This window comes from Canis lupus, chromosome 21, assembly GCF_011100685.1.
Source record: "Canis lupus familiaris isolate Mischka breed German Shepherd chromosome 21, alternate assembly UU_Cfam_GSD_1.0, whole genome shotgun sequence".
In the NCBI taxonomy this organism is placed as follows: Eukaryota; Metazoa; Chordata; class Mammalia; order Carnivora; family Canidae; genus Canis; species Canis lupus.
The window spans coordinates 24,708,636-24,728,086 of NC_049242.1; the positions used below are offsets into that span (position 1 = coordinate 24,708,636).

At 49.6% G+C, this 19,451-nt stretch overlaps 1 protein-coding gene and 1 long non-coding RNA gene across 5 annotated transcripts in view; one reads left to right on the forward strand and one right to left on the reverse strand.

Annotated features, from left to right (window-relative positions):
• Positions 1-16,014, reverse strand: PLEKHB1 (pleckstrin homology domain containing B1). 4 transcript variants are annotated; one of them, XM_038568698.1, is made up of 8 exons: positions 15,931-16,014; positions 13,407-13,482; positions 12,107-12,259; positions 11,428-11,530; positions 10,348-10,387; positions 6,760-6,864; positions 1,839-1,935; positions 1-1,278 (listed from the first exon to the last, which is right to left on the reverse strand). In XM_038568698.1, the coding sequence occupies exons 1-8, from the start codon at positions 15,946-15,948 to the stop codon at positions 1,142-1,144; spliced, it is 729 nt and encodes a 242-aa protein (XP_038424626.1). In that variant the 5' UTR covers positions 15,949-16,014; the 3' UTR covers positions 1-1,141. The 4 variants fall into 4 exon arrangements, with proteins under 4 accessions (XP_038424626.1, XP_038424625.1, XP_038424628.1 ...); XM_038568697.1 differs by lacking the exon at positions 15,931-16,014 and adding an exon at positions 14,684-14,838; XM_038568700.1 differs by lacking the exon at positions 6,760-6,864 and having other exon boundaries at positions 15,931-16,011.
• LOC119864980 overlaps positions 13,100-19,451 on the forward strand; it is a 22,501-nt gene continuing 16,149 nt past the window's right edge. The window contains exon 1 of the long non-coding RNA XR_005375672.1: positions 13,100-13,613. This is a non-coding gene — a long non-coding RNA (uncharacterized LOC119864980). The remainder of the gene's footprint in view (positions 13,614-19,451) is intronic.

The following is a 19,451-nucleotide window of genomic DNA, read 5'->3' on the forward strand; positions in this document are numbered from 1 at the left end:
TAGAGCCAATCACATCTTTATTAGTCTCTGCAGCAGGGTCACTGGAGCCCCTACCTACAAGGGAATTTTAGCAGGCTACTCTGGCTACTGGGCAGGAATGTTAGCACTTCTATTAGGACAGAATGGGAGAAGAAATTGGAAGGGAGCCAAATGGAGAGACTGCTGGGCCACTCAATAGGGAGGCACACGTAGGGCTTCCTAGTGGATCAGGCCCAAGAGGTGAACACTGCCTCTCCCCCAGGGTGAAGGAAGAGACAAAGCCTGAGATGGTGACAACCACAGATATGGACAGAGGTCCCAAGTTCTTGGGGACCAGGAATGCATTGCTTGATGGAGGCACCCATCCTAGGGCTGGAGGTCCCAAATAGAGCTCATCTGCTCCCCAGCAAGGGGACCCCAGGTTTAGCTCAATTGCTGCCCCAGGCATCCTAACATGGGGGAAATCTAAGCCCTGAAGAAACAAGGGACCCAGGAAGCTGGTAGTGGGAAGGATGGGTTTTAGATTTGAGTATGTGTCAGTATTAACAAAAGAGGCATTATATTCATTATAGGCACAATCATGAAACTTCCCTCCAAAAAGCTCACATCTCCCCAGCAAGCTCTTTAGCCTGGAGGGCCATCATGATCTGATCCCAGTCCCCACCCCAGCCTAACTGAACTCAATTCCTTGGACATGCCATGATATTCACTGTTCTGCACTCTTGCCAACAATCCTACTCCTAGCCTACTTTCTTTTTGTTCTTTATCCTCATGTGGATGGAGGATAACTCTGTCTTGATAACTCTCCAGCTGCTGGACAAAGAACCTGACTCCTGTGTCTCCAGCACCTGGGAATTTGAAGTCACATGAGTTGTGTCTTCTGTGTCCTGTGTATTTGGGGGAAATGTGTCCATATATGTCTATAATGAAATTCTGGGGTGTCTGGCAGTAGATATAAGGATTTTGAGCTATGTTTGTGCCTGGGATGATAGCTTCTTCCAACTTAGAGGGTGAGGGAGTGGGATGGATGATCCAAGTCCAGAAGGGTTTAATGGAGAAGAAGGAGCCAAAGTACGGCAGGTCTTAGTGGAGGGTCAGGTCAAGTAAGAACAGGGGCCTGTTGTTGGTCTATGCGCAGGGTCCACACTCCGAGTCCCAGGACTCAGAACCAGCAGGGCGACCACATGAGCGAGCCTAGTGCTGCGCCTGTGGCAGCCCCGGCAAGCATGCCCATGGCCAGCGGAGCGCCAGCACTGTAGCAGGGATCCTCCCGCACTACCACGTGCGTCACACCGGGGCCTGTGGAGAGAGCCATGTGGGCTGGGGACTTAAGGGCACAGACATCTTCGCCCGGAGACTCATGCTCAACCCATGACAAGAGGCAGAGCCCACTTTCCTGCACCTCAGTTGGAGAAACTGAGGCCTCGATGCAGGAAGGACTCGTGCTCTTTTCCCGGGGCTTACAGGCCTTGAATCTGCTACGGACATTCTGGGGCTATGAGGCTAGGGTGCAACAGCGAGGAAACCCGGGGATCTCTAAGAACCTCCAGGCCCCACCAGAGGATGGGCGTTCCTAATTGCCAGGCTTGCAGGCGGGAGGAGGTGGCTGTTCCCGCCTTTGGCCACCAGGGGTCGCCACCAGCTCAGAAACGGGTATCACGGGACAGCCAGTGAGAAGGGGCGGGCGTTGAGAGGTGAGCGCCGCTCTACAGTGTGGAGGGGCGCTGGTCCGAGGTACTCCGAGTCTCAGGATGGGGAGGGCCCAGCAGAGGGGCCCGCCTGGGAAAATCCATGGTCACTACAAGAGTAGGGCCTGGCGCTGGATTGGGGCAGGGGGGCGGACCAGGTGGGAGACTTACCTGCGTAGGGTCCGTAGTAGCTGCGGATATATGTGGCTTCGTGCGCGTTGGGGGGTACCACCTCATAGTAGTCCTGGTACGGGCTGTAGACGCGTACCTGGGGAGCCCCACTGGGTTAGCTGCCGGGGAACTCTATCCCAGGTTTGGTCTCAACACACCCGGCTTAGGTCCTTCTAGGCCCACAAAACCACTTCCCCAAGTTTAGAAATGATTCCCCAAGAACCAGCAAGCTCCGGGAAAGAGGCCCTGCCTCCGCACTCGGTCCATGGTTCTTGTCCTCTGAAACTTTAGCCCCAACATCCAGCTCCCAGGATCCCATTTTTCCTGCCCTGGACTCCCTAGCACTTCCCTGATCAAAAATTCTCCATGGCTCCCAACTTCCCAACACAGTCTAATAGCTGCTAGCTGCTCTCCATTGGTCCCATTTGGAGAAATCCAGTGGATTTCTCTACTCTCCTAGTCATGAGATGGGGCACATTGCCCAGCCCCAGGCCCAAAAGAAAAAACAGGTTGGGGAGGAAAGAAGGGTAGGGATGGAAACCAAAGTATTATCGAGCAACCATCATGAACCACATTTACCAGGCCCTGGGGGAAGTGTCCATATTTGTTACTTCCTCTAATTCTTACTGCAGACATTATTATGCTCATATCACCACAGAGCTAGGGACGGAGGCTCGGAGAATGATCATTGCTCTCTCTGGTGGGGATGGATGCAGTCTCTCCATTAGAATTTTATCAACCCAGGACGCTTAGGTGGCTCAACGGTTTAGCATCTGTCTTCTGCTCAGGGTGTGATCCTGGAGTCCCGGGATCAAGTCCCACATTGGGCTCGCTGCATGGAGCCTGCTTCTCCCTCTGCCTATGTCTCTGCCTCTTGTCTCTGTGTGTATTCTCATGAATAAATAAATAAAACCTTAAAAAAATTTTTTATCAACCCCTCAAAACCTAATTCACAAGTCACCCACTCTAGGAAGCCCTCCTGGTTTCAGAAAGAATCCTTTCTTTCTGAGTTCTCTATGGACTCTGCTTGTATCTTTTGTTCCTATCTCTCCTCCTGACCTTTCCTGCCTGCACCCCAAATGTGAGCTACTTATAAGCAAGGACTCTGATTACATCCAGGACCTAATGAATAGCAAGAACTAATAAATATGTGAATTAAATGGAAGCTCCTAATCCAAGCCCTTCATTTTATCCCCTGGAGAGCAGGCCTGGAAAAGGGGCAGGATCATCTTCTCTCTTGGCCCCTTCTTCATCTCTCACTGGGTGTCACACTTGAATGGTCCAACTCCCTTCAAAAGTCCAGGTGTCTTAAACCCCACCTATCTCAAAGTGATTTCATCACCCACCTCCCAAACTTGCTTTTCTATAAATACTTTTCTCTAAATGCCACCATTCCATGCACTCAAACCAAGACATCAGGTTAGCACCTTTGTCTTAACACATTTGTGTTCCATATCACATCAGCTACCAGGCAGGTCTCATGATTTTAACTTCTACATATGTTCTATCTTTTTGACCAGTGCCAAGAGAATAAGCAATTGGTTTTGGTAACTTGGAAGTTGTGGGTGACCTTGAAAAAAACATTTTTCAGAGGAGTGGTTGGGGTAGGAATCCAGGCTCTGGAGAGTTGAAGAATGATTGAGTGGTGAAGGGTGGAATCAACATATGACATCTCTTTCAAGAAATTTGGCTATAGGTGCACCTGGGTGGCTCAGTCAGTTAAGCATCTGCCTTAGGCTCAGGTCATGATCTCGGGATCCTGGGATTGAGCTCAGCATCAGGCTCCTAGCTCAATGGGGGGTCTCCTTGTCCCTCTCCCTCTGCCGCTCCCCCTGCTCATGAGTACTCGCTCGTGCTCTCTCTCTCTCTCAAATGAATAAATAAAGTTAAAAAAAAAAAAAAAGGTTTGGCTGTAAAGGGGAGTTCTCCATGCACACCTTGTGATTTCAAATCTCCATGCCATTTCTCTTTGATGGGGTTGCCTTTCTCTGCATTTTTCATCCAACTACCTAACTTATCTTTTAGACTGAACCCAAGTATCACCCTCCCCAAACTTCAGGTTCTGTGAAGGTCCCATTTGGGGTCCCATAGCCCTTAGAGTCTCCTTATCATAGCACCAATCACTCTACAGTGTCATTGTTTGTATCCCTAGGAGTGTGTATCTCTCTCTTCAGACTTGGAGACCCCCACCCCATGAAGGGGGGAGTCTACTCAGGCCTCATTGGGATATGATAGGTGACTAGTGGATTGAATTTAACTCCAGTGAGTCAAGTACAGAGCCAGATGGGAACCAAGGTCACCCAGCTCTAAATCCAGCCTCAAGTAAGGGACGATGACAAGCAATGCTTAATCTCAAGTGACTTTCCTCATTATGCTCTTCCCTAAAGGTGATCCAACAGGGCTTTCTGCTTTCTCTTACCCAGTTAGAGCCAAGATCTGAACTCTATGCCTAGGAGGACCAAGAGAAAGCCAAGCACTCAGATCCCAAATTTGATTTGTAGAGAACTTGAGGTGTAGAGCCTATACCTGCCCAGCAGCTGCATAGTGAGCCTGTGGCCCTGTCAGGCCTTAGAGAGAGTGGAAAACACCACCTCATGTCCCTTGTGGCACTTGTTTCTACCCTCCAGGTTTGGGAGGCCCAGAGGTAAACTCATGTGAGTTACCTGGCAACGGGTCAGGGGATCCCACAGAGACCCCATGGGGAGAACCTAACTAAGGGCTTGGTCCCTGATCCTCTAAAAGCCCAGCCCCTTTTGCAAGTACAGGGTCAGTCAATCAGGAGGTCACACATGAATAGATCCCTTCCCTCAGAAAAGCTGTTGTTACTTAGGTTTACAGATTTTTTTTTTAAGAATTATTTATTTATTTATGATAGACATAGAGTGAGAGAGAGAGAGAGAGAGAGGCAGAGTGTGTCACAGGCAGAGGGAGAAGCAGGCTCCATGCCGGGAGCCCGACGTGGGACTCGATCCCAGGACTCCAGAATCGCGCCCTGGGCCAAAGGCAGGTGCTAAACCGCTGAGCCACCCAGGGATCCTCAGGTTTACAAATTTTTTTAAATCTTTTTTTTAAAGATTTTATTTATTTATTCATAGAGACAGAGAGAGAGGCAGAGACACAGGCAGAGGGAGAAGCAGGCATCATACAGAGAGCCTGATGTGGGACTCCATCCAGGGTCTCCAGGATCACACCTGGGCTGCAGGCGGCGCTAAACCGCTGCGCCACCGGGGCTGCCCGGTTTACAGATTTTAAATCTGATTTTTAGGCATCCTCACTTTAAACAAACTCATATCCTCCTTTGGGCAGGGGGGATGTCTCAGAATGCTGGGATAGAAGTCCTAGTCCTGCCACTGATGAGTCAAGTGACCTAGTCAAGTTATATAGCCTCTCAGAGCCTCAGTTTTCACATCTATAAATGGGAACAGTCTTTCCTACAATGCTCATTCCTAAGGCACAATGAGAATCCAGCTGAGCCACATCTATGCATCCCAGGTGGGCCTGGCATTTCTGGGTTCAGTGGTTCTGCACATCAGAATCACCTGAATACGTTTTTTTAACCACAGATTTCCAAGGCCCTACTCCAGACCTACAGAATTAAAGCATCCAGAGATAGGATCTGAATGTTTGGGTTTTTTTTTTTTAAAGTCCTGATGTAAATCTAAGGCACTGTCACATTAAGCACTAATGTGCCAGAAAAGGAGTTCACGGCTATAAAGGACAAGCAGGGACACCTGGGTGGCTCAGCGGTTGAGCATCTGCCTTGAGCTCTGTGTCTCTCATGAATAAATAAATTCTTTAAAAACATTAAAAGAAAAAAAAAGGACAAATACTTGAGGCACCTGGGTGACTCAGTGGGTTAAGCATCTGCCTGCAGCTCAGGTCACGATCCTGGGGTCCTGGGATCAAATCCATGTTGGGCTCCCTGCTCAGGAGGGAGTCTGCTTCTCTCTCTCCTTCTGTCCCTCCCCCTCACTCATGCACACTCTCTCTCCTTTTTAAAAATTAAAAATTAAAATTAAAAAAGAAGATAGGCACTCTAGGACAAGCCTCCACTGTACCCACCCCATGCCCTGCTGAATACTGAGGACAGAGAGAATTCATCCCCCAATCCTGCTTTCTAGAGATTCCAGATATTCTGGGATGGGGGAAGGGAGACAGATATGGACTAAATTACATTACGATATGAGGTAATGATGCCATTAAAAGAGGGTTTTCACTCCTCCTTCCTCCCTTTAGTCATTCACTCATTCGCTCATTTGGTGAACACTGCCTGAGGCTCACTTGTGCCCTAGCTCCATGCACCAGGAATAAGGAGGGTCAAAATAGACTGTCCCTGTCACTGAGCTTTCATTGAGTGCCTGCTGTATACCCAGCACTGTGCTAGGCACGCTAGGGGCAGAGCTGATCAGACCTGGTCTTTACCTTGGAAGAAGTTGCAGGTCTAATGGGAGAATAGAGACTGAAATAAAGGGTCTTGAAACCAGGCCTAATAAGACAATACTAAGCATTAGTGCAGCAGGCTGTGAAGGGAGGTCTGGGAAGTCTTCCCTGAGAAGGTAGCAAGCAGCCTTTGAAGTGGTTCTCAGAGGCTAAGCATCTGTTTGTCAGGTGAAAAAGAAAACTAAGAGTTTTCACAACAGAGAGAATGGCACATGCAAAGCCTAGAAAGAGGGGAGAAGTCTGGCACAGTTGGGAACATAGGAAACAGAGTAGCTAGAGCGCAGGAGATGAGAGGATGTGGTAGATGAGATTGGCCCAGGCCAGACCCTGAGGCCCTTGAAAATGGTGCTGTGGTTGGTGCCCTGTGGGTGTTAGGGAGCCATGGGATGTTTGTGAGCAGGGAAGGGATATGACCGGGCCCAGTTTTGGAGGCACATCCTCGTGGTCGAATGGAGGCAAGGAGGGCTGAGCCAGCACTTACCCAGATCCGCCTCTCAACCTTACAGGGGCTCCATGAGCGGGTCACACACCTGACCTTGGGGCAAACTCGGCGGCTCCTGGGAGGGACGGTGGCTCCAGCTGGGGCCTGCTCAAGCCACAGAAACCCAAGAAGAGGGAGGGAGGAGGTGTCAGAGGCCCTCTACATCTGGAGAAACTTAGAGCTTTTAACAGGCCCTACCAAATCTGGGACACCTGGGTGGCTCAGTGGTTGAATGTCTACCTTTGGCTCAGGTCATGATCCTGGGATCCTGGGATCCTGGGATCAAGTATCCCGCATCGTGCTCCCCGCCGGGAGCCTGCTTCTCCCTCTGCCTGTGTCTCTGCCTCTCTCTATGTGTCTCTCATGAATAAATAAATAAAATCTTAAAAAAAAAAAAAAATAACAGGCCCTACCAGAGCCCTCTGCCAGCTGGCTGTGGGAAAAAGTAAGAGTTGTCTCTCCTTCCTCCTCAGCGCATGGTAATGGAGGGAGGCTCAGGGTAGTTACTTGGCCTAAGTCACACAGAGAAGGGTCAGTTGTGTCTCTCCAGAATTAGCCTGCCTTCACCTGTTTTAGACTGCTGAGGCTCCTGGTCTCCAGGGAGGACAGAACAATTCTGATCTGCCCTCCCACCCACCTGCCCCCTTCACTGGCCTCCCAGCCTTGCCCCTGGCTGTGTCCCTGGCTCTGTGTTCCCTGGAATAGCCTCCATCCAGACAGGGGTATAAATCTGCAGGACATGGAGGGACAAAGTGCAGGTCACTCCTACATAGGCACAGGACAGAGAGGAGGCACAAACACAGGCGTGAACACTCAGAGCCAGGCAGACACTGGTACAAAGAACACAAACATTCCACTAGAGCAAGCGCTGGGACCAGAGGGGTGTGTGTGAAGGGGGGTACTAGGAGGTGGAGAGAGGATCAGAGCAGAGAGATGTGAGCAGAGCACTGGGAAGGTGCACAGGCAGAGAAAAGACAAGGCAGCTTCATAGAGTCAAGAGTGCAGAACGGTCAGCCCTCACCTCCTTCCGCCTCTTTCGGGTGGGACAGATTGGCCCTGCGTATGGGAGATTTGCAGCTCAGACCCAAGTTAGCCAACAGGGGTGCCTCCACCCTGCTGACTGCTGCTCCAGCCTCCTCACTCTAATCCAGCCTCCACCCAGAAGCCTGAGTCTGCTCCCCAAAGTCTGGCCACAGACCTTCCTGCTTCATGCCCTTTATTGCTCCCCACAACACTCCTCAGAGGTCATCTCTCCCATTTCTTTCCTTCCATGTGTTATCCTCCAGCCAGGCCAGACTCCGGGCCCTTACACACACACACACACACACACACACACACGTACGTGTGCACATCTCACTTCCCTACTTCTGCTCATGTAGTTCTTTCTGCAGCTAATGCCCTTCCCTCCAAATATCACTGACCTAGGTTCCAGTACAGGTTCTTCCACCGACTTAAGACTAGGTTTCAGATAAGTTACCTCCCCTCTGAACTCCAGCTTCCCTATCTGTAAAATGGAACTAAAAGTACCAACCCTACCAACGCTGTGGGAAGATTAAATGATATAACCAATGGTAGATACAGAACACAATGCCCAGCCCTCAGCAGGTACATGCCCAAGAGGGGTTCTAGATGCAATCTGGTCTTCTCTGCTACTGCCCAGTAGACTTCTCTCTAGATGACATTGGGCTCCACCATACCACAGACAGAAGGAGCAAGCACAGAATGTGGAGTCAGGCAGATGGGCCAAGCTGGGCCACCCTTGAGCTGCGGGCTTTGGGCAGCTCCTCAAACCCACACCTTCATCAATCACTAAGCTCTGGGATCCCTGGGTGGTGCAGCGGTTTGGCGCCTGCCTTTGGCCCAGGGCGGGATCCTGGAGACCCGGGATCGAGTCCCACGTCAGGCTCCCGGTGCATGGAGCCTGCTTCTCCCTCTGCCTGTGTCTCTGCCTCTCTCTCTCTCTCTCTGTATGACTATCATAAATAAATAATAAAAAAATTTTTTAAAAAAGATTAAAAAAAAAAAAATCACTAAGCTCCATTGACTCTACCTCCTAAATATGTCTTATTCTTATCAGCGTAGGCCATCAGCAAGGCCTTGGTCCAGACCTCCAGCTAGTCACTAAGACTCTGTCCCAGCCTTCTAACTGGTCTCCTGGCATCTCCTCTTACGCTCTGCAGTCTAGTCGCTACCTAATAGCCAGGCTGTCTTTTTAAAAATACAAATCTGGGGATCCCTGGGTGGCGCAGCGGTTTGGCGCCTGCCTTTGGCTCAGGGCGTGATCCTGGAGACCCGGGATCGAATCCCACATCGGGCTCCTGGTGCATGGAGCCTGCTTCTCCCTCTGCCTGTGTCTCTGCCTCTCTCTCTCTCTCTGTGACTATCATAAGTAAATAAAAATTAAAAAAAAAAAAAAAGGGTCATGTCCCCATTTAAAAAAAAAAAAAAAAACAGTAAAAATACAAATCTGGGCAGCCCAGGTGGCCCAGTGGTTTAGTGCCGCCTTCAGCCTAGGGCATGATCTTGGAGACCTAGGATCGAGTCCCACGTCGGGCTCCATGCAGGGACTTCCCTCTGCCTGTGTCTCTGCCTCTCTCTCTCTCTCTCTCTCTCATGAATAAATAAAATATTTTTAAAAATTAAATTAAATTAAAATTTAAAAAATACAAGTAAAAATCTCTGATCTGTTCATCATCAGATGAACTGCTTGAAAGCCTTCAATGACTTCTTGGTGTTCTTACCAGAAACCAACATTCTTAGCATAGCCCATAATGCCTGGCCCTGCCAACCCTCCTTCTCCCTGCTCTCGCTCTCTGAGCTCCAGCTGCCCCAGCCTTCATTCTGTTCTTGAACTTGCCAAAGTCTTAACCTCTCTCAGGGCCTTTGCACATGCTATTCCCTTCACTGCACCACACCCCTCTCACCCTGTCCATTTCTGTTTATCCTTCGGGTCTCATTTTTAGCCTTGTCCAAACTCCCACCAGGATCAGGCCACCCAGGTGGTCACTTGTTGAATGCACATTGCACATCCCTGTCAGAGCAGTTACCACGATTGCAATAGAACCATGAACTGTATGATTAGTTGCCTCACATCTGGCTGCCCACGAGGCTGAGTCCAGGAAGGCCAGGCCTACCCCTCCTTACTTAGTTCACCTCTGATCCCTGCCGTTTGGCCTGGTACCTGGCACATAGTAGGAACTCAGTAAATATTTGTTGTGTGAATGAATGAAGCTCAATCTTAACTATCTCCAGAGAGGGAACAATAATCTCAACCTCACAGGACTGCTGTAAGGAGCAGCCTGAACTGTACCTGTGTCATGCCTGGCATATAATAGCTGCTCAATAAAAGGTAGTTCCTTTCCCCCAGCTCACATGCCACCTCCTTCTTTCTGTCTTTCCTCTAAGCACCAGTTATCTGTGTTCTGTCCTTTTCTACCTGGGACTCAGCACATCTGAGTCCACAGAAGCCTATTCACTCACATATATAGGAATTGAGAACTCCTGTCAGGTGGAGACCGAGTCTGAGTCACCCATGATTCCATGGCAGGAAGGGGTGGGGGGAGAAGAGGAGAGAGCATGGGGGCTCACCGGGGTGGAGTTCGCCTCCAGCAGTGCCGTCTTCCATGCTCTGCAAAGCAAACCCGCCAAACCATGAGGAGGGAGGTGGGAGATTAGGCCTCTCCATGTTAGACTTTCCTTCTCAAGCCAGGCTCGTTGGGTAGACAAAGGTGAACCGTCCCCCACCTCAGTCACATGGACAGAGCCTCACTTGAGCTAGAGCCTCCTAATTCATTCTTAGCCCACAGTCTCACCCTCTTTCAAACAGTTTCCCTGTCAAGACAATAGACAGCTGGGCTTGGGTGGTCTCTTAGGGGCCTTCAGATTCTGGCATGCCTGGGCTGGTTCTCTAGCTGCAGCTCACCTCCACACCCCCAAACCTACAAACACAGTTCCCCGGCACTGACCCCAGAGCCCCGCGAAGGCCCAGTGGACACCGGACAATCAGGCCTTTGTTGGTTGCCATGGCACCTGGCTGGGGTGGACAAGGCGGCTCTGTGCTTTGTCTGCCCAGAGCTCAGCTTCCCCACTCCCACACACCCCATCTCTTTCACTCTCCTACAATGCAAAGGCCGACCGACCCTCAGCCAGAGGGTAGGAAGGGAAAGAATTTGAGGAAGCAGGCACACCCAGTCTCGCAGTGGAGATCTGCATCCGACACTGGGGTGTCCCTGCAACATAGTGGGCTGCCTCTGGTAGGCGGGTCAGAGTCTATGCCTCAATGAAGGTCACCCACTAAGGCATCTTCCCAGAAGGCAGTGGGAAGGACAGTCCTTTATGGATGTCACAGAGCTGTCTCTTCCTTTGTATCACTCCCAAGTGAGGGCTCATCTCAAAGCTGGCTAAAGACTCTGCATGATCAAGGACCACACACCTGAGGCAGGTAGGCACCCTCCTCCCTCAACAGCCCCGAGTTCCATCACATTCTATGTGAGGAGTTTCCTGGGTACCATACCAACCACCAAGAGCCATTCAAGTCTGCCCAGCCTCCACCCTGCTAACTCATCTTTGTTCCCCGTTCCTACCCTTTGGGAATCAGAAGGCCCAGTGAGGAGGAGGCATCTGCTACATTCCCCAAGATCCCGCCCTATCCTCTTCTGGAGAACTCACATGGCATCATCCTTGGTCTCTGCACACAAGTGTAGGCGGGAGCCCTCCCGGAGGTTCACAGTCAACAGGCCATCTCGGCTCCGGCCCTCTGGGGGCTGCACATCTAGAGGCAGACACATGGGGTTTCCACAAAGCACAGGTCCCAGGTCCCCCAGCAAACCAGAAACAAGAATAGGAACTGACCTCTGGGTCCTGTTTGTTGGTCATTGCCAACGTCCTCTGATCCCACACATTTTTTTGGGGGGATTCTGCTTTACTCTTGAGAGCCTTTCAACCTTTCTACTTGCCTACTGCCCTAGTTTAAGACATCTGTCATTTACCCTGTTATAACTGGGGCCTGAGTCTTGGCTGAGGACATTTTGCTGTGTGACTCTGGGCCAGTTACTAAACCTCTTTGATCCTCCATATTTCTTTTCATCTTTATCTAGTTCCTGGCACCTAGAGGGCAGGAACTGTGTCTGACTCACCTCTGTGATCCCAGCATAGGACCCAGGCCCAACACAGGGTAGGAACTCATTTCTTAATTCACACCCCCGGGAGTTGGGGTTGTAGAGACCCAGAAGCAATGTCTATGGAAGCCCTCTGAAGCTGCAAAGAGCCTAATACAGGTGTTATCAGACAGACACAGTGGGAGGGCCATGGCCACTTTCACAATGCCAGAGGTAAAAGGGCTTCTCACCACGGCACTCTTGGCCAATCTTTATGTCGCGGACGTTGAACTGGATGAGCACGCGATCCTCCTCATCCTGTGCAGTCTCATCATGGTAGTAGCCCAGGGTCCCATCCAGCCACAGGGCGAACCAGTTCCGCTTCCAGCGGCGGAGGATGGAGCCTGTGCAATATTCCACATTTGCTAGGTAGGCTGACAGTGGAGCCTGCTAAGAGGCAGGAGCCCTAGACAGGCTCCCAGAATCCCCTTACCCCCACCCCCCCCAGTGTTATGACCACCCCTTTCTTGTCTACCTACTTCCTGAAATGATGGCAGGGCTTCTTTCTGTCTTGCTCACCCAATGCCTCCCATTGGGCCTAACACATAGCAGACATCCCATAAATGTGTTGAATGGTAAATGAATGACCAGATTCCTTCCTTAAGGGCTTCCAAGGCCAAGCCCCAGGTTTCTTCAAGGACAGAGACCTCTCCCCACCCTGAGCCTCTTTCTTATCTCTTATGGCTGACTTGTGTGACAGTCTTTTGTGTAGTGTCTGTCTCTTCTACTAGACTGGGGGTGGGGGGTGTCCACAGCTCGCCATACTGGACCCGGCACCCAGCTGGGCCTGTCTCAGTGTTTACTGAACTGAACGAACTGAGAATGGGTCCTGGGTCATCGGGGAGCTCCTAAACCGGGACAACTCTTGTTCAGATCACGATTCTGGTCAGAGGTGGGTCTGGAAGCCTGATCCCTAACTTTAGACGTTTTTACAATTGAAAATCTGAACAGAAAGGGCAAAGACATAAGGGAACTTCTTGGGGCTTCCCAGAATCCAAAGCACAGAGGTGTTTTCATATTATTCTAAGCCTTGTTCTGTGGCCAGCCCTGGGCTAGGGTGCTGTGGATATGCAAAGCATCAAACCCAGCCCCTGCTCTTGAGCAGCTCATAGTCTGGGGTCAGTATGGGAAGACTTATAGGGAAAGGCAGTTATGGGGGGGGTGGGCAATGCTCTGACAGAGGTTTGTATGAAGCATTGGAAACAGTGTGGGAAGCCTCTAACCCAGCTTGGTGCTACAGCAGAGGCTGGAGGGTGGATGGTCAGAGGAAAAGTCAGAGAAGATTCCTCACAAAAGGGGACATTTACCAAGCAGTCAGGAATAGGAAGGACATTCCAAGCAGCAGGAAGAGTATGACAAAGAGGAGGAGAGGATAAAGAGGGTCTTATTTCTTGGGAGGATGGTTCACTGGGGCACACCTGACAAGCCCACTTCCCCTCACTCCTGTCCCTGGACAAGGGACAGACAAGGATTTGGCCCGGGGTCACTCACTCTGTCTCCACAGCCAGCCGCCCCTCACCAGGGCCATCTCTTCAAAAGGACTTTCCAGGATGGGGTCAGGTGGAACCTAGGAGAGGAGCCATAGGACACACAGGCCTCATCATCAACTCCAGGGCAGCTCCCCAGACAGCAGCCCCAGCTCTGTCCTCCCTGGGGGAGCCACCGAGGAAACATTTAAGGGAGTGCTCATAAACAAGGGTAAGCCTGCTAATCTCCTTCTCCTTCTCTGCTCCAGGAAGATAATAGGAACACTGTTCTTGTGGGGCAGCCACCCACTGTGCGGGTGTGGGAGTGGGGATCAGGAGCCTGGATTCCAATCTCAGCTCCATAACCTTGACCATGTCCCTTCTCCCTGGCTTTCATTTCTAGATCTGTGAAAGTGTGTCTCTGAGGCAGGTAGAGACTGGGATGAGGAATACGTATAATGTTGGAAACCCTGGAATTTTGAAATGCTGGCAGCACAGAATATTAAAATCATGGCAATGAATGAGGGACTTTCATGATAAGAAATGCCTCCCTCCCATTTGAACTTCACCTGAAGCGTTTACAAAGTATGTAAGATAATAGTTCAAAAGAAGTTCTGATTGACTAAGCATTATGTGCCAGGTGTTTCTCAGTGCTTATATTATATCATTGAAGTCTCACAAAAATCCTTGTTATTACCAGAAAACAGGAATAGAGAAGCTCAATCACTTGTGCAGATCCCCCTGATTAGTAAGCAGGGGAACCAGCATTCACACCCAGCAGTCTCAGTTTCTAATCATTACACCAGTAGGAGCTTTTAAAACTTTCGATACCCAGGTCATACCCCATAACAATGAAATCAGAAAGTCTGGGGCCGGGAGGCAAGAGCTGATAGTCTTCAAAGATCCCAGGTGATTCTAATGTGCAGCAGAGTTCAGAAATCGCTGCACATACTAGACTACTCCACCTTGTCCCCACTGTAACTCTCTTAGATGGGTAGAGTCTTTCCTCCTGTTTTACAGATGGATAAACTGAGGGACAGCGAATGACTTGTCCATGTATGTGAACCTGGAATCCAGGTTCCCCCTGTTCCCGAGGCCGACTTCCTTGGGAGCAGGTGCCTCTGCCCTTCCCCCACCTGCTCACACCTGTTACTGCGTAGCAAGGGCTGGCACACCTGAGCTGGAAGGCCTGACTTTGTCCCTGCTTCTCCCGCTTCTCCCTCCCCTCTCCAAGTCCTAACACTGGTCAGACGAGAGGGTCAGGTGCAAACGCCCTCTCCAGCCTCCCCTGGATGCACCCACCTGTCTACACTTCTTGCGGATGCTGCTGCCAAAACGGCCGCTACTTGATGCTTCTGCTACCCAACCTGCTGCGCCTGCGCTTTGTGCGTCCCAGAACGCCTGGGGCATTTCTATCCCCAGGCGGCGCCCTGGGCCTGGCTGCCCCTGGGCCCCGCCCCTTGGCCCCGCCCCGCCTCCAGGGAGGGGATGGGCGGGGAGAGATGCGCGCATGCCAGAAACCCTGGGACTTGTAGTCTGCAGCCCCAGAGCTGGGCGGTGCAAGGCCTCTCCCGGTAACCTTGTGCTGACCTGGAGCACAGGTGAGAGACTGCATCTGCAATTCTATTTTGCCAAGACATTTGTGCACTCATTTATTATGAAATACATTTCCTAAGAATCATTAACTCACTCTCTAAGAAAAAGTAAGGTTAAAAGGAGAAGCCAGCCTCCTAATTCTGTCATATTCTCTCAATACTCAGTTTGTGCCTGGCACTGTACTGGATGCACTAGTGGAGGGCACAAAGATGCATCCCACAAGGCCTTTCCTCCTTCCTTCCCCAGCTTCCAGTCTGGTAGGGGAGACTAAATGTAAATACAATTTACATTTAGTATGGGGGTATGATTATGAGTACAGGGGATGATTTAACGATGGAAGAGAAGGGTCTCACTTTGCTCAAGAAGTTCAGGAAGACCTCCCCAGGAGGCTAAAAAAGGTTCTTGAGGGATGAGGAGGAGTTTCCCAGGGGAGAGCTAAGAGAATCATATGAGCCCTGATCAGGAAGTTCAAAAGAGTGTCCAGTATTTCAGTGTGTTTAGAAAATAGAGTACAGGGGGGAGGAGGGCATGGGGAGTGGTAGAGGATGAAGCTGCAAGGTTTGCAAGACATAACATGAAGCTTTGAATGATGGGCTCAAGACTTGTTTGCCATTATGACATAGTGGCCGAAGCTTAGGGGTGGGAGTTTCAAGAGTTAGGTGGTCTGATTTGTGGGTTGAAAAGTTCTCCCTAGGGCATAGTCTAAAATGATTAGAGGAGGCCCAACTGGAAAAAGGAGGCCATTTCTGTATCTACCACCTGGGTCTGCCTCTCCAGGATCATTTCCTTGAATAGGCCAAACCCACAAACCCCTACCTAAGAGCAGACCCAGGATGTCATTCGGAGAACAGGGACTGTTGGGGCTTGAGGGGTTCTAGGCCCCAAACCCTATTTGAGAGGGGCACCCACCCTGCTCTGGGCCCTTCTTCCTGTCCCAGAGACCTGTTCCTTACCGGGGCTGCAGGACTCATGATTCCTGGACGGCTAGGGCAGCATTTCCCAGAAGGCTCCTGCAGGGGGGCATAACCTCGAGCGCCTTAAGAGATAAGGGGATCAGGAAGATGCTACCAAGTGGGAGCCGGAAGGGGGAGGCAAAGAGGAGGCACACAGAGTCCAGAAAAATCGTCCTCTCTCTCTAGTCAGTCCCTAACCTTCCCGACCGATCCCTGCCACTGCCCTTCATTCAGTTCACTGGCTAACAAACCACCCATGATTCGGAGGGGGTCTTGGCCTCATACATCTAGGATTCCCGGAGTGCGGGGCAGGGCCAGTCCTCCTCCCCCGGTCGGGGCGGGGCTAAACCTGCTTCCCCCCCCCCCCCCCCCCCCCCCGGCCCGCGCCTGGCTGGACAGTGCCGTCAACCCAGTCCCGGCTGCACCGCCTGGCTCTTTAAGCTCCCCTCTCACTTCTGGGTTTCTGTAATCCTGACCTTAGAGTCACCCCGGCTCTTCGCCCCTTCGTGCAGTGCGTGCCTTGCTGGGGGATTCGCCATGGCCAATCCTATTAGCGGCTGAGCTCACCATCTCGGTGCAGCCCCAGGAACCAGCTCTCCCAAACCACTCTGTTTCAGACCCTGTGCCTTTCTGTCCCTGGAATGTCCTACCTCTGCCTTCTCCTGGCTAAAATTTGCGCTTCATAGTGCAAGGGAGGAAGGGAGGGAAGACAGAAAGAACGTAAGGAGAGGAAGGAAGAGAAGGAAGGAGAGGAAGGAAGGAAGGAAGGAAGGAAGGAAGGAAGGGAGGGAAAGGAAGGAAGGAGGAGGGAGGGAGGGAGGGAGGGAGGGAAGGAGGGAAGGAAGGGAGGAAGGAAGGAAAGAAGGAAATAGTGTAGCTGGCCTCAGGAAATCTGGAAATCTGGACCTGGATCCTGCCTCTCTCCCCATTTCTCCTGGCTCCTCTCTGTGAAGGGCTGTTTGGTGTGCATAGAGGAGTGTGTGTGTGGGGGGGGGGGGGGACAGTGCAGACAGCTCCTAGATTACATTCTCTGGATTTAGCAACTAGATGAAAAGGGAAGATTCTCCTGCAGCACTGTGGAATTCAGAAGGAGGACTCCCCACCACCCTCCAAAAGAGAGGGTACTGCCTCAAGAAAAAAGGGAATGGTGCATGGTAAACTAAAACCACAGATACCATTGCAGAATCTAAATGCAGCCCCATCTGTCATGTGTCTCTAAAATGTTGGCCAATGACCCTTTTGAGAAGCTGATAAAGGGTATAGACTCTGCCCAGGGGAAAAAATGCACACACATATATTTTGCATATAATTCCTGGGAGTTTGTAGAGCCTGAATCCATGACTATTACTGCTGAGATTGTCTTTTTTAATTTCCAGAGTTGTGTAGACCATTGGAAAGAGTGTAGGTCTACAGATGAGAGATATTGAAAGCATAGCAGGAATCCTGGCTCCCAAAGTCTTGGCTTTGAGAGGTTGTTTATTTGATCAACTAAAATATATTAAGACCAACAAGCTAACAAGTAACTTTCAGGTTTCTCTTTTAACAGTTATGCATAGAACCATTGGCAGAGGTAAAAAAAAGTATTTTGCTATTTTAAAAGTCTTTAGTGGATAAACAGCTCATACAATTTTTGTTTAGAGAATAGTGGACTGGCTCATCGAATTAAAATTTGCTACTTGTATTTCCTAGAGAGTATAATATAATGAGAATAGAGTGCTACCTCTAGTTTAAAATTCTGAAATTTATATTAAGGTGCAATTTGAGCAAAAGTAAAAATCAGTTGTGTAAAATTTGTGTGTGTGTGTGTGTGTTTTGTTTTTTGTTTTTTTTTAGGATTTTATTTATTTGAGAGAGAGAGAGTGAGAGAGAACAGAGCAGGAGGGAGGGGCAGAGAGAGAAGCAGGCTCCCCGCTGAACAGGGAGGCTGACACAAGGCTCAATCCCAGGACCCTGAGCTGAAGGCAAATGCTTAGCTGACTGAGCCACCTAGGCACTCCGTAAAAGGTTTTTAAATAATAATCTATGACCTACATACCATATAATTCAGTCTTTTATTTTTAAATATTTATTTATTTATTTGAGAGGGGAGGGAGAGAGAGAGACAGAGAGAGCATGAGCAGAAGGGGCAGAGGGAGAAGGGGAGAAAGAAATTCAAGCAGACTTGGCAGTGAGCCCAAGACAGTGCAGGACTTGATCTCACAATCCAGAGATCATGAATTTAATTGAAACCAAGAGTTGGTTGCTTAACTGACTGTACCCTTTAGCGGTGAGTCTCAACCCCCTTTCCCTCCCAACCCCTGGCAACAACTGCTATGTACCTGGTCTTTATGGATTTGCTTCTTCTGGTCTTTTCCTATAAATGGAATCATGAGATATGTGGCCTTTTGTAATGATCTTCTTTCACTTAATATGATGTTTTCAAGATTAATCAATGTTATAGCATGAATCAGTACTTAATTCCCTATCATTGACAAATAATATTCCATTGTATGGATATACCATATTTATCCATAAGTTGATGCACATTTGAGTGGTTTCCACTTTTAGCTGTTATGAATAATGCTGCTGGGAACATTTGTATGAGAATTTTTGTGGGGATATGTGTTTTTATTTCTCTTGGGTGTGATATTGCTGGGTCATATGGTAACTGTCAAACTATTTTCTAAAGTGGCTGCACATTTTACAGTCCCATCAACAGCTTATGAGAGTTCCAAATTTTCTACATCCTCACCAACCTTGTTATTGTCCATCTTTTTGATAATAGCTGTCCTAAGTAGGTGAAATGTGTTATCTTGTGGTTTTGACATGCATTTCTTTAATGGCCAATGATGCTGAGCATCTTTTTCTGTGCTTATTAGCCATTTGTACATCTTCTTTGGAGAAATGTTGTTTCTAATCTTTTGTCCATTTTTAAAATTTGGGGGTTGTAAAAAGTTTTTTTTTTTTTTTTTAATTTATTTATTTATGATAGTCACAGAGAGAGAGAGAGAGAGGCAGAGACATAGGCAGAGGGAGAAGCAGGCTCCATGCACCGGCAGCCCGACGTGGGATTCGATCCCGGGTCTCCAGGATCGCGCCCTGGGCCAAAGGCAGGCGCCAAACCACTGCGCCACCCAGGGATCCCTAAAAAGTTTTTTAAAATAAAAAATAGTAGATAATTCAAAAATAATTTTGAAGAAAAATTAAGTAAAATGGTGTAAGGTCCTTCCTGTGTTTCAGGAGTTTGAGTAGAAGGGTTATGTGGAGGCTCAATGAACCGAGAAGGTGACATTCTTCCATTTCCTGGGTGGGAGTGCCCAGAGAAAAATCCAGCCCATGAGGGAGGATAAGGAGCACAACTTCTTGGTGGAAATCCATCTGGGGAGAAGGGGGCAGTCAGGGGTTCATTCAGGCTTCGTGGAGCAGAGGGAGTTAGTTTTGTGTCAACCTGTCTAGGCTATAGTACCCAGTTATTCAATCAAACTCTAATCTAGGTGTTGCTCTGAGGTATTTTGTAGATGTGGTTGATCTCTATAATCAGT